Genomic DNA, 14,874 nt, shown 5'->3' with positions numbered 1-14,874 from the left:
GCATAGGAACATAGAAAGCTGCCTTCTACTGAATCCGACCCTTGATCCATCTATCTCAATGCTGTCTGTGCTGATTCCAAGGTTTCAGGAAGGAGCCTCTCCCATCCCTACTGGAGATTCCACTGAGCACATCTGGGACCTCCTGCATGCAAGCTGATGCTCTGAGCTATGACCTTAAGGGGAATACCTTAAGGAGAATACCTTACAGCCCCCTCATGTAGTCTCCTATCCAAATACAAACCAGGGTAGACCTTAGCAAAAGGGACAACTCATGCTCGCTTCCACAAGACCATCACCTTAAGTGGCGCAGTGAGGAAATGCTTGACTAACAAGCAGAAGGTTGCTGGTTCAAATACCCACTGGTACTATATTGGGCAGCAGCGATATAGGAAGATGCTGAAAGGCATCATCTCATATTGAGCGGGAGGAGGCAATGGTAAACCCCTCCTGTATTCTACCAAAGGAAACCACAGGGCTCTGTGGGTGCCAGGAGTCGAAATCGTCTTGACGGCACACTTTACTTACCATAAGACCAGTTCTCCTCCCCAAGATCTCCTCCTCGACAAGCTCAAAAATGAACTCTGCTCATTTCAAGCTTCTGAAAACCTGAGGACAGAGATGCTGTAGGAAACATTTTTTTAAAAAAACATTTCCCTTTTGAATACCTGCTGTATATGCCATGCACATGTGGCAGAGTGCTTGGTGGCTTGTTCAGAAATGTACATTTACAGCGAATGCTTCCAAAATTGTTTGGCAAGGCGGGTTGCCAGACACCATGGAAGCGGCTGGTTCATTTGGCTTCCTTACTATTTTACTATGAACCTTTGTTCATTTAACTGAAAACCAAGCGTGCTTATTTTCCTTCTCTCGGATGTTGGCCCATATGAGAAGTTTGCTTTCCCCCTCCCTCTGCTTTCACCTCCTGCCTCTACGTCTCATTCTCAGCCCAGGACTGCTAAGGCAACTTCCTTTCTCTTTGCATTTCTCAGTTTCTCCACTGAAAATAAACTCTCTCCCCACCCCCTCTGGTGTTCCTTCTCTGGAGCCCTCCAAATCAAGTCACTCCCAGTCCAGTGGTAGTTTAGGAGTTTTGTAAACCTATGTAGACAAATATGTCTGCTGCAGTTTTTCAGTGAGGACTGTTCTCTGTCTTTCTCTCTTCCCCTTCCCCACTGCCAGTCTAGGTTGTGGCTGCAAAGATTGAAGACATCGGAAAATAAAGCCAAACTGGGTTGTAAAAAGTGCATATGTTTGCATTTAGAAATGCAAAACGGGTATATTTTCCACACACACACACACTGCACAGTTTTCCACTGACTGGAAGAAGGAACGATATCTTTGCTTCCTTTCCACTAAAGGCTAGTCCAAGAGCATCACCAACTATGGGCACAATCCTCCTCCAGGAAGTTCTGCACAATTCCCATTCAAATGGATGGGAACGGCAAGGAAGTGTGACCATGCATTGTAACTGTGTTATTATTTCCATGTAGAATTTTGCTAAAACAAAAAACATACAAGACCAAAAACCCCCCCACAAAAACCAAAAAACCAACCAAGGTGCGACAGGAGAGTCCCAGCCCCCAGGTGAGCTTCTCCTCACCTCAGGTTTTTAAATGGGGCCGCCTGCTCTGATTGGATCATAATCCCCACCTCACCCCCGCCAGGGGCGTAGCCAGGGGAGAGGGGGCTCGTGTTCACCCCTCTCCCTGGTGGCCACTCAGAGGGAGGAAGATAATGAGGAAAATAGGGAGGGGTGGAGCTGGGGGGCCCACAGGAGCTTGGGGGCCTGGGTTCTTTGAACCCATCTGCTCAATTATAGCTATGCCCCTGACCCCCTCACCTGTCATGCAGATGAGCAAGGGGGTGCATGGCCAGCACATTCAGGGGGCCCTCTGTGTAGTGAAGGAAATGGATGCATTGAGCAAGGAAATCACCTCTCCACTTCCATTATTTATTTATTTATTTATTTATTTATTTATTCAATTTCTATACTGCCCTTCCAAAAATGGCTCAGGGCAGTTTACACAGAGTCAGACAGCTTCACAATAAGTGCAGAAATCCTGCTATTATTTAATAACTTATTCTCAAAACCCACCTGTGCCCTTAACCCTTTTCTTAGGAACACAGGAAGCTGCTTTCTGCTGCTGAGTCAGACCCTTGGTCCATCTAGCCCAGGATTGTCTACACAGACTGGCAGCGGCTTCTCCAAGGATGCAGGCAGGAGTCTCTCTCAGCCCTATCTTGGAGATGCTGCCAGGGAGGGAGCTTGGAACCTTCTGCATGCAAACATGCAGGTGCTCTTCCTAGGGTGGCCCTAGGGTGGAATCTCTCTCTCTCTCTCTCTCTCTCTCTCTCTCTCTCTCTCTCACACACACACACACCTCTGTCACCCTCCCAACCCCACAACAGGTTCCATCCCACAACCACAATGAAGCCTAGACACAAATGGCTGTATTTACACAGATCCTTCCTTTACTGCCTTTGCTTTTGCCTTCCCTCACTTCTTTCCCCATGTCAGATAGTCGACTGTAAGCTCATGGCGAGCAAGGATTTTTCTCCCCCCGCCCTGCTCTAACACACCATGTAGGCAAATGATGCTGTATAAATAATATATATTTGTTTCCAGTCTTTAAGCACTACCGTACTTACCTGAATCAAAGATGACTCTGAATTTAAGATGACCCCCTTAAAAAGTAGAGCTTAAATAGAGGTTATGCCTGCATCTTCTTGAAAGGAACAGGACTCTGAATTTAAGATGACCTCCTGACCTCTAATATCTAAAAACTTGGAAAAAACCTAGTCAGATCCAGGAACATAGGAAGCTGCCTTCTACCGACTCAGACCATTGGTCCATCTAGCTCAGTCTTGTCCACACAGACTGGCAGCGGCTTCTCCAAGGTTGCAGGCCGGAGTCTCTCTCAGCCCTATCTTGGAGATGCTGCCAGGGAGGGAACTTGGAACCTTCTGCATGCAAGCATACAGGTGCTCTTCCCAGAGTGGCCTCATCCCCTAAGGGGAATATCTTACAGTGCTCACATGTCTCCCATTGAAATGCAAACCAGGGCAGACCCTGTTTAGCAGAGGGGACAATTTATGCTTGCTACCATGAAACCAGCTCTCCTCCTATGTACTTAGATGGTATATACAGTATATTTCTGCAAACAACCCCAAAGCAGTGTACAATGTAAAATCTACAATGAAGTAGCAAACCATTTTTTTTGCACTTTTAATTCAGAGAGGAGAGCTTGTGGTAGCAAGCATGACGTGTCCCCCTAGCTAAGCAGGGTCCACCCTGGTTGCATTTGAATGGGAGACCAGAAGTGTGAGGACTGTAAGATATTCCCCTCAGGAGACGGAGCTGCTCTGGGAAGAGCAGAAAGTTCCAAGTTCCCTCCCTGGTGGCAGCATCTCCAAGACAGGGCTGAGAGAGAGTCCTCCCTGCAACCTTGGAGAAGCCGCTGCCAGTCTGTGTAGACAATACTGAGCTAGATGGACCAATGGTCTGGCTCAGTATACAGCAGCTCCCTATGTTCCTATCTGCAAAGTGCTTTAGAACTTGACTGTGTGTGCTGTCACAACCCTACAAAGTGAGTCACTGTTAAGGAACAAAGGCCAGGGATCACCAACTTGCCTATGGCCACTTAGTGAGTCTGTGGCAGAGCTGGGACTGGAACCCTTTGACTCTGGCTCGCTTGTCACTTGCCTGCACTGTGAACACAACTTGACCTGGTTAGCAAAAGACAAGAACCCCAAAGGAAAGTGCTACTTACAGTACATTTGTCTGGGATGGAACTTCAGGGATGGATTCCAGCCTCAAATGCATACATCGGACCGTGGTCCTGAAGCACAAGCAGCGGTTGGGACAGGGGCTGGCCGAGGCAGGTAAGAGGAGCAAAAGGTAGATGCCTGGGAGTCCAGCCGTTTTGCCCAGCATGGTGTTAGCTGGAATGTTTAGTTCTTCAGATTCTAAGCTGCAAAGAAGCAGACAAAAAATTTCCCAGCCTGGAGGGCCGGGGAGGAGGAGGAGGAGGAGGGGACGCTCAGACATGTGTTTTCAATTAAGTTAAGGCAGCCTGACAGGCCAACTCCCACCCTCCCAGTTTACAATGCACACACAACAGCCGAAAACCAAACTGCGACCCCAGTTGGGCTCAGCCGGACACGGCAGAATTGGAAATGAGTCCGTTCTGCCTTGGCTCTTTGCATGGAAGTCAACTCACTTTCCCTGGGTGGCAGGGGCTTCCTGCATTTGTCTGAATGCTCAACCCTCAACTGTGAAGAGGAAGAAGTGGAGAGAGAGATGGTTGTTTGCAAGAGAGGGCGTCAAGGGGCACTGCACAGGCACCGTTGTGTCAGTGCAAGGGTGGAGTTACCTCTCAGGTGCCTCTAACCCTGCCTGCCCCCTGGCTGGCTGAGTCCATCAGTCGCAAACAGAGAAGGAAGCAAAAGTTGGTTGCTCAGCTGCTCTCGGCAGAGATTTAAGTGCCTGAGCTTAATTTCGGGATGGGGCCGTAGCCCAGTGGTGAGGCATCTGGTTTGCATGCAGAAGATCCCAGGTTCACTCCCTGGTAACATCTTCAGGTGGGGCTGGGAGAGACTCTTGTGTGAAACCTTGGAGAGCGGCTGCCAGTCAGTGTAGCAGGGGCGTAGCAAGGATGGAGTGGGCCCAGAGATTTTAAAATGCCCCCACCCCCAAAGCTCAGCTCATGAAGTAAAGAAATCTTAAATGAGGCTGAATAGTGGTAACAAAAAGCATAGTAAAATCTCTCTCTCTCTCTCTCTCTCTCTCTCTCTTGCTCTCGCTCTCGCTCTCTCTCTTCCTCCTTCCTATGTGCCACAATAGAACATCATCCTAAATTATTTTTTAAAAGGTTCTGTAAATTGTGGACGATGCAAGTCATTGAATGGTACTAGAGAAGGACATGCTGTTCTGGTAGCTCCGGGTCTTAACACTCACGTCCATTTCGGAGGATAAATACAACTGATGGAAGCCCAGGTGGGTGTGCGGCTGGGGGAGTCAGTCATGTGACTTGCTTCTGCCCCCCCGGCAGTGGGCCCCCAGACAACTGTCTCCCCTTGCCCTATTATAGTTACGCCCCTGCAGTGTAGACCACCAGCGGTGCACAACTCAATTGCCCCATTGGGCCACAAACAACCATGACTCGATGCATGGGGGGCTGAGGTCAATTTTCAGTGCACAGACTATTGCAGCATACTAATTTTAATTATCATATTTATATACCACCTGAAAAGTGCATCCATAGGCAATGTGCACAAGTTAAAATACAACAAAATATAAAGCAGGATAAAATCATTAGAATGCCTTTATGATATAAAACAATTCAGTCTTCATTAAAGCAATTACTAGTTACTTGTGAGGCTTTCCCCTCCCCCCCAGGGGCCCACAATTTTAACCAAGGACAGTGACCCAAAAGTAAGCCCTGCCCTTGCTCAGTCAATGGGGCACCTGACTATTCCAGCCCCACACAAATGCCAAGGTTTGTGGCTCAAGCTGTTGCTGGCTACCTGTGGGCCAGCAAAAATGTCCCTGTGGGCCAGACCCGCCCCCTTTAGGTTGCGCAAGGCTGTTGTAGATAGTACTGAGCTAGATGATGCACCAAGGGTCTGACTAGGCAGCGCCCTCTGATCCTATGTGACACCCCCTTGCCTTTCCGTCTCTGCCCTCCACCCCCCAGCACAGAGCGGGGTGTCCCCAGCCCAGCCCTAGGAGGCCTATTGGGCAGCCCATTTCTGCCTATGTGCATTCAGACATGGTTTTCATTCTATTGACTGTCTCTGATCAAACAGGTTTGAGAGCAAGGGTGGTCATTGGCTTCTGGACAAGTGGCTTACTCCTCCACTCCCCCCTCCCCACTATTTGTGTTCCAGAAAACTGACATGCAGGACACAGCTCGCCCACCCATAAATGCACAATACCCCTTCTGTGCACCCCCACCTAAGTTCCCCACCCCGGGTGCTGACACTGTTTGGGAGACTTTTGAAACACACCAGAATCCTGAAGACCCTGTTTACCAGCGTGGGATGAGTGTACATTAGGGATGTGCCCAAAACTGGTTTGCCTGGTTCGGTTCGAATCAAAGTCGGATTCGAACCAGACTCAGTATGTTCGGTTTTGCCCCCTCGAACCGGGCCGGAACTGCCTCGAATTTGAGCGAGTTCAGGCCCAGTTCGAGGGTGGTGGTGGGCACTGAAATAGTGTAAAATAAGGAATTACTTACCACCACTGGTGGTTATGGCGGCCTCAGGGGCTGCTGTGGCAGCCTCAGGGGGGGGTGTTTCTCCAGCAGCTCCCCCTCCCCCACCAGTCACACAAATGGCTTGTATGCATATGCAAGCCCCAAAAATGGCAGCCCAAAAAATGGCCACCGCATGCACAGAGGGACAAACCGCTCCCCAAATGGGTTGAACCAGCCCTGGGAGACGGAGCGGGGCAGAAGGAGAAGGGGGAGCTGTCTGAAACTCTCCCTGTGGCCACTGCAGCACCCCTGAAGCTGCTGCAGCTGCTACCAGTGGAAAGTAATTCCTTGTTTTACACTATTTCAATGCCCCCCGCTACCCTCAAACTGGGCTAAAACTGGCCAGAGAGATTCAGTTCGACATCAGACTGGATTGGGTCTGGTTCATTTCGAGGTCGAAAATCCGAACCGGCCTGGTTCGAGTGCAAACCCGTTTGAGATCTAACCAGTTTGCACATCCCTAATGTGCATTAGCAAGCTCCTGGGTCAGGGCATTGGTCTGTCTGGCTCACGACTGTCTACATCAGGGCGTCTTAACCTTTTTGCACTTAAGTACCCCACATCCCCTGGATCCTCAAGTATTACCCATGGAATGCCACTCCATACATGCAATATATTTTCATATGGCTCCAATAAAAATTAGAAGGGTGGGGTGGGGGGAGTACTCAGGTTAGTTAATTCTACTCTGATGTCTCTTGTCAGCCATGAAGGTAAAATGTCAATTACAGAAAATTAAAGGACACACCTTAGTTGATTATAAAATTATAGTTTTTTGGAAGCTATCCTTCATTTCACATTTAATTTTCCATGCACCATCTGGACTAGCCCCATGAACCCCAGGTTAGCCACAGTTCTCTAGGATTCCAGATAGGAATCTTTTTTTCATGCCTTGCCTGGGGGTGATGAGAATTGAACTGGGGACCTTTTGCACGCACAGCATGTGCCCTACACTGATGAAGGGCGGTATATAAATGTGACTAATAAACAAACTAGGACCCCATCCGTAGATATCACAGTGAATGATGTTGTTATCAGACTAACTTCATCTCCACTGTTACACCAACTTCATTGGATGAAAATCTGGTGCATTTCAGGGAGTGTCTTCTCCTACATTCCCCCCACCCCCCTCCCCTGCTTTGCTTTAAGATCTGGTCCTTAGATTCTACTCAGGGTATCATCTCTTTGGTATGCAAGATTACCACCCACTAAGAACCGGGTCTTTTCATTGGTGAGCCCCATACTTTTGCATGTCTTTTGCTCTGGGAGATTTATTTGGCACTGACATTCACCTCCTTTTGGAAATAAGCAGAAACAATTTTCTGCTGCTAAGATTTTGCAAAAAAACCCACCCCTGCTTGCTGACCTATTGATTACTGAAAGGTTAATTTCACTGATATTATTGCTTTCAGTGGATTCTACTTTGTCTTTAACTTTATGAACTGTAACAACAACACCCCCCTTTTTTTGCAGGGGGTGGGGTGGGACTGTTGCCTTCAGCCCAAGAATGTTCTTCCTACTGTAATCTTTATATCTGCATATGCAAAAGAGCTGGGAGGAGTCATGCATACCAGACATCCGGTCTGGATTTGAATGGTTCAGACACTATAATCCATTATTAATTATTAATTATTATTATTACATTTATATCCCGCTCTTCTTCCAAGGAACCCAGAGTGGTGTACTACATACTTGAGTTCCTCCTCACAACAACCCTGTGAAGTAGGTTGGGCTGAAAGAGAAGTGACTGGCCCAGAGTCACGCAGCTAGTCTCATGGCTGACTGGGGATTTGAACTCGGGTCTCCCCGGTCCTAGTCCAGCACTCTAACCATTACGCCACGCTGGCAATCCACGGCAGTGATAGGCTCTGAAAAGCAAGTTGACTCCAGATCTTACCAGGCCCTGCTCACAAGTCCAACCCATAAGGCTCTGTCTAGACCAGGGGTAGGCAACCTTGGATCTCCACCTATTTTGGGGATTACAATTCCCATCATCCCCTAACACAATATATTGGCTGGAGATGATGGGAGTCGTAGTTCCACAACTGGAGAGTCAAGGTCAAGGTTGCCTATCCTGGTCTAGACACTATCCTGACTCTGGTGTGATAAGCAGGTTCTCCTCTACTCTGTTCCACTTCCTGGCCCTGACTAGGCATCCAACATCCAGACTAACAACACACTTGTGCAAACATGTTGTGCAAGCACAAGGACACCGTGCTAGCTACCTGCTAGTGTCGCACCAGCATAAACAGCCTAACCCGTTAACGCTTTGTTTTAATCTTTTTCATTAATTACATTGTTCTTAATTAATTTTAAAATGATTTTGATATGATCAGATGACTGATCAATAAGCCTATCCATCCATCTATTCATTTCATTCATTCAGCATCCTAACACTTGAGCAAGTGTCTCAGAGGAGTCTACCCCATTTTCTGAATAACTGACAGTGTCAAGCAAGCTTCCTTAATAAGGTGAATATATTAACAACAGTGTCAACTGCCTTACCTCTAGAAGTATTTAATGTGTCGCAAACTCCTTGCTTCCCTAGGAATGTTCCTCGCCACCCCTTTGCTTGCTCAGATTAGTTGGTCTAAGCCGGCCCTGTGCGAAGCAGACTTCAAAATACCTCGGACACCTTGCGCCCAGCCACTTCTAGAAAAGCTGACTTGCACAGCTGCTTCCAGACACAGCTTCTGCAGCACACCTGGACATCCCCCTTCTTGGCCTCGGGGGAAACTGCAGCAGTTGCTCCTCCTCAGTACATCCTTGTAGAAATTGGAAATCTGCTACCGTACTTCTTAAACACCTGGAGGCACAAAATCACTCTTTTTCCCCTCGGCCTTTCCTCAAACGTTCCAAGACCTTGAAGGTCTTTGCTTGCTTTGCCTCAACCCCATCCTTATTCTTCTCAGCAAGCAGTGACCCAGACCAGACAAATTACTCCAGGCCTTCCTGGTGCCAAATAAAGCAGCCGTCATGAGTTTTAGACATTATTCACACTTGGCCGGCCTCTGTGCACTAACGAAGATTAATTAATGTTCTTTGTTGGAGCAAAGAGCCTCACTGTGTTCAGGACAGCAATGCAACATTGGAATCTCTTGCAATTTGTCATCATCATTATTTCTATGGTGCCATCCATATATGCTTTACATGGTGATGTCAACAAAAGAGTTGTCCCTGCCTCCAGGAAGCTGGTGATATAAATGTATGCAGAATATGTAACAGAGACAGAAGGGGAAAGGGATGAAGAGGTGAGAGTAATAAGTTGAGAAGGAACCAAATTCATAATGAGAAAGACCTGGTTTGAGGCCAGGTCCATTTTTTCAAACTATTTAGGAGTCGGATAAAGTATCTGGCAATGCCAGGAAGTAACATAAGGAGTCCTAATTGTGTATGAGAGAGCAACTTGTGCCAGCGATGTCACTGCAGCACAGGAACTGTGGTTGGCAGTGGAATTCTGGGTGATTATTTTTTGGCCATTTTTGGAGTGTTTGAAATGTGTGTTCTGTGTTGTGAGGGACAGATTCCCTTTTACTGCATGCTTCTGCAGTTTTTTTTCTTTCTTGTTCTTTTCAAAGCAGGGTTGCAAAATGCATTGCAAATTGCAATGCAAAACTGGTGTGTGCAGAGCACTTTGTGAGTGCAGCTTGGAACATAGGAAGCTGCCATATACTGAGTCAGACCATTGGTCCATCTAGCTCAGTATTGTCTTCACAGACTGGCAGCGGCTTCTCCAAGGTTGCAGGCAGGAATCTCTCTCAGCCCTATATTGGAGATGCTGCCAGGGAGGGAACTTGAAACCTTCTGCTCTTCTCAGAGTGGCTTCATCCCCTGAGGGGATATCTTGCAGTGCTCACACATCAAGTCTCCCATTCATATGCATCCAGGGCAGACCCTGCTTAGCTAAGGGGGACAAGTCATGCTTGCTACCACAAGATCAGCTCTCCTCTCCTTGTTCTGGCCTTAGGGAACAATGGGGAACTCAAAACACCCCCTTGTTCTCCATGGGTAGCACCTAGGAACGCCAAAGTGGGTTGGGTGGTAGGGCATGATGGGTACTACCTACCACCCAACCCACTAAAGAAATGGGCATATGGGTGATTTTAAATACATTTTTTAACTTTTCTCCAAACCCCCATAGAATCCTATGGGGGGTTAGGGGAAAGGTTAAACATTTGTTAGATGTTGTTAAGTAGGGAGCTAAGTGGGTAGGCCCCCACTTTGAAGTTATCCATGGGGAATAATGGGGCATTTTGAATTCTCAGATTGTTCCCTATAGTCAAAACACTCACAATGTTTCGAGTTGTTCCACTGAAACAGCCAAGTTGACCGCTGTTTTGACAAAATGTTTCAGCTGTTTTGCGTTTCGTTTTTAGCTCGAAGCAGAACGCAAAACCTGTTTCGTGCACATCTCTATAAAATGGTTATAGTTTTGATTTGGTAAGCTGGAGGCTTCATGGAAAAATTTGTTGGTTTTTTTTGGAGAGACCGTTTTTTCTTCGGCTCTCTTGTTTGTGACCCACTGAGGTCAGGAGGAATTGTGCCCCACCCTATCCAAAAGCATTAGAGACTCCCATAGCTAGAGACAGGATGCTAAAGAAGATCCAACATTTCCTTTGGATGACTCAGCAGATGGTTTTGCTCATGGTCAGGGTATGACTCAACACTGCCTTAGGGATTAAGGAAAGAATTTTCCCCAGGCCAATCTGGGGCAAATCAACACAAGGGGTTCTTGTTTTTCCTCTGTGGTTGGTGGCTTGGCTTGCTTGTACGAGTGACCTGGAGGGATTGCTCTGAAGCAGGGCTGCACAACTTCGGCCCTCCTGCAGAGATGGCCTACAACTCCCATAACCCTTGGCTATGGGCCGCTGTGGTAGGGGATAATGGGAGTTGTAGTCCAAAAACAGCTGGAGGGCCGGTTGAGCAGCCCTACGAGGCTCTGCCTGCTTCTTCTGTGCTTGTGGCATGTTGTAGTTCAGGTTGTGAGCAGATAGTCCTACTGATGAACAGGAGCTTATACTAGAGGGCTGCTGATTGCTTCTGTCTCTGCCACCTCCCAGCGTTCAAATACAAGCACACTTAATCCCTGTGCTGCATCTTTCTCATACTTCGGTGTCATCCTATGACTCTGGCAGTTGATTCAGGACAGACAGTACTGGTAATTCTTCCCCAAATACTTGGAATTCATGGCCACAGTTGGATTGGTAGATAAATATTCGTCGTCATCATAGTAGGTGACGATGACAGCCACTATCTTAGATGGTTTCAAAGGAGGGTTTCAATGTATTTGTGGAGGAGAGGCCCATCTGTTCTAATGGCAAGAACCAGGGCAGGCAACCTTGGCTCTGCAGCTGTTGCTGAACGACCGCTCCCGTAATCGCCAGCCACTCACTTGCGGCTGGGAATGATGGGAGCTGTAGTCTGACAACAGCTGGAGAACCAAGGCCACTTACTCCTTGGCTTGAGTAGCTGATTAAGAGCAGCAAGAGCTGGATTCAAATTCCCACCCCACCATAAAACATACTGAGCCCTTTCTCAGGATCAGTGAGGAAGGCAAAGAGGGCAAAGCAGGGAAGAAGCCTTGAAAAGCTTACCTCCCTGCAAGTGATCACAGGCGCCTTCTTGTGTGGGTGAATCGTCTGCCCAGACAATTGCTGGCTACCGCGGTGTGGAGGGTCAGGGTGCTGGGATGTGTCACCCTGCTTTGTCCCTCCACCCGGAATAAGACAAGTGTGTGGTGTATTACGGGGATCCCACCCCCCCGAAGCTGACCAGGAACCCCACAGTCTGCTAGCCCCGGATACTTGTCATTTAGGAGAGTTGCTCTAGAGGTGCCAAGCCCATCGGGCCCAATCCCTTAGCCCAGTTTTGCCTGCACGTGTGAATCGCTTCACTGAGTAACCCTGGGCCTGACACTGCCTCTCAGCCTAACCTAACCCACAGGATTGTTCTGAAGACGAATGGGGTCCTGGCTCTGGAGGAAGAGTAGGTGATAAATGCAAATCCATCAATCAACCCTGCAGGCTTTTTCTTGGCTAGTTGGAAGCCCACATTTTTCCACTGCTGAGAATCTTCCTCCAGGATCCACCTACCCCCTGGGTGCTAGTAACTGCTCTCTAGCATGGGGGTTCCCAACCACGGGTCCTCAGATGTTGCTGGACTACGTCCCATCAGCCCCAGGCAGCCACAAAGGCCATTAGTTAGATTACAGTGTGGGTAGAGAGCTGAAGGGGGCAGGCCAGGCTACTTTGGAAGGCCTTATAGCCCAGAGAGAGGGAAACCACTTTATTTCCGAGGGAGGCACCTGAAAGAGAAGAGGAACCTGGGAAGAGCAAGTTGCTAAAACAGCTCCGGTGAGGACAATGGTAAAGAGGAGGGAACTGCACCCCTCCTGCAGGATGGCAGATTCCTACACCAATTATCTGATACTCTTTAAAAAGAAAGTGATATAGTCAACAGTAAAAAATAATTTGCTCTCTAGCTGGACACGGTTCTGTGTAGAGTTCTGTGTTGCAAGTCTCAAACAATCTGTTTGTTTTCCTTGGCCCTAGTTCAAAAAATGCAAAGACAAGCTCGGCTAGAAGTCATCCTCTTTTGGTGATTCCTGTGGTTGGAAAAAGAGTGACCTCTAGTGGTAAAATCAAGCCTCACAACTTTCTAGTAATTTTAAGTCTAAAGTTGAAGCATCTACTTGATTTTCATGACTGCTGTGGGGACATTGAAATAGCGCTGGCGGGGGGCGGGCAGGGAGGTAGTTCTTGAAGTATTTTTCCTGAAACACTCCAGCTGTCATGAACCCTCCCACCTATTAAGATCATCTGGAGAGGTCTGGTTACGTTTGCCACCAGCTCATTTGGTAGCTACTTGGGCTGGGCCTTCTCGGTGGCTGCCCCGGGGTCCTGGAATGCACTCCCTGTCAAGAGCTTCTCCATCACTGCCTGTTTTTAAAAAGATGGTTAATTAATTAAAAGACCCTTAAGACTCACCTGTTTTCTCAGGCTTTTCATTAAGTAATTTTAAATGGCCCGCTGTATATTGTAAAATTGGGAGGAAGTGGGAGAAACTGAAAGGCCTCTATTGGCTAGGTTTAAAGAAAATCTGGCAGACATCAATAGAGAAAGACCTTGGCCAATACACAGGAGAAAGAGGCATAAAGGAAACACAATGGCATTTAAAGTGCGTATCTTTGGAGAGAAAACGTTGCATCCTAAAAGAAAAATCAGAAAAGGATTGCACATTGGTATTCTGAAACCAGGGGTTAATGGCAAAGAGGACCTTAAAGGAATTCTGAGATATATTGGCCTCTGAAGGGTGTACTGTTTAACTTGTTCCTCCCCCTCCTTGTTAGTGCTGAGCTCGGGAAAGTATTCTTCTCTCTCCTCTCCACCGCCTCCGCCCCATTTTTCATCAGTTTCAGGTGGCTGGGAGAGTTTCAGCTTTCGAAACGGCAACGTGTGAAATCCACGTGTAGAGACGGCCATGTCCGAAATCTTACACAGGCGAGCTTTACACTGCACACCTTCTGTGAAGCGGCTTCATGTGAAGCGGCTGGCCGCTGGCTGGAAAGCAAGTGGAAAGTTGGCCTCCCTGCCCTCCTTCCTCAGTGGCAGGAAGCTAAGCCAAGCAGTCAAGAAGCCTGCAACAGGAAGAGGGATTTCCCACGCCTGCCACCGAGGGGGGGAAACTGCCGTCTGCTCTCTCCTCCCCTCCCACTTCAAGGCCTCCTGGACTGGATGGCATCCACAGCAGCCAGCAAGGAACACAGCAGAGCTGTCTCCCCACACAGGGAGGCTGCTCCCAACTCAGCTAGTTTCGCAGCAGAGCATACATCGGGGTGGGGGTGGGGTGGGGTGGGGAGTGATTTTCACTGCTCTCCCCTGCTCCAGTTAGTGTGCTTTCCCTTCCCAAAATTTGTCCCGGAGGCCCCTTTCCCTGTGTACCCTGCAAGGCTCTGGCCTAGTCAAGAGCAGCCTCTTTTTGCAGGGACATCACTCCAATGTGTTCATAGATGGAACATAGGAAGCTGCCATATACTGAGTCAGATCACTGGTCTATCTAGCTCAGTATTGTCTACACAGACTGGCAGCGGCTTCTCCAAGGTTGCAAAGGCAGGAATCTCTCTCAGCCCTCTCTTGGAGATGCTGCCAGGGAGGGAACCTGGAACCTAGATGCTCTTCCCAGAGCGGCTCCATCCCCCAAGGGGAGTATCTTACAGTGCTCACATATTGTCTCCCTTTCATATGCAACTAGGGCGGACCCTGCTTAGCTAAGGGGACAAGTCATGCTTGCTGCCACAAGACCAGCTCTCCTCTTGTGGCTGCTAGCTGCTCTTATTGTGCTCAGAGTCCACTGAATTAAGAGGATCTGGCCACCATATGTATGGGATGGAAGAAAAGGAGAAAAGTAGCTACTGGGAAGTAGTAATCAGAGCTGGGCAGCCAGCCAGCAATCCCCTACTCCGGACCTCCACGCACCGCCTGGAGCAAATGCATCACCACCCGAGGGCCACCGTAGGGGTGGGTTCTGTCCACACTGGGCACCCTTTCAGAATTTCTGTGTTAGCAGCAGGCCAGCCCGCCTGCCCCTATCTGGATCACCAGGCCTGAACATGACTGTCAGA

At 48.4% G+C, this 14,874-nt stretch overlaps 1 protein-coding gene across 6 annotated transcripts in view; it reads right to left on the bottom strand.

Moving 5' to 3' along the window:
* LOC128322324 (peroxidasin homolog) overlaps positions 1-14,874 on the bottom strand; it is a 165,787-nt gene that overhangs the window by 112,260 nt on the left and 38,653 nt on the right. For 4 of the 6 annotated variants that reach the window (XR_008305664.1, XR_008305665.1, XM_053243385.1 and 1 more), the window contains exon 1: positions 3,771-14,795. Coding sequence is in view for 4 of the 6 variants with exons in the window: in XM_053243385.1 (XP_053099360.1) it covers positions 3,771-4,048 (278 nt within the window). In the remaining 2 variants the exon portion in view is untranslated. Of the gene's footprint in view, positions 1-3,770; positions 14,796-14,874 lie in introns of those variants that run through there. The other 2 variants (XM_053243387.1, XM_053243384.1) reach the window with 2 other exon arrangements.

The sequence above is a fragment of the Hemicordylus capensis genome, chromosome 4, assembly GCF_027244095.1.
Source record: "Hemicordylus capensis ecotype Gifberg chromosome 4, rHemCap1.1.pri, whole genome shotgun sequence".
In the NCBI taxonomy this organism is placed as follows: Eukaryota; Metazoa; Chordata; class Lepidosauria; order Squamata; family Cordylidae; genus Hemicordylus; species Hemicordylus capensis.
This window is presented reverse-complemented; position numbering and strand designations above follow the sequence as displayed.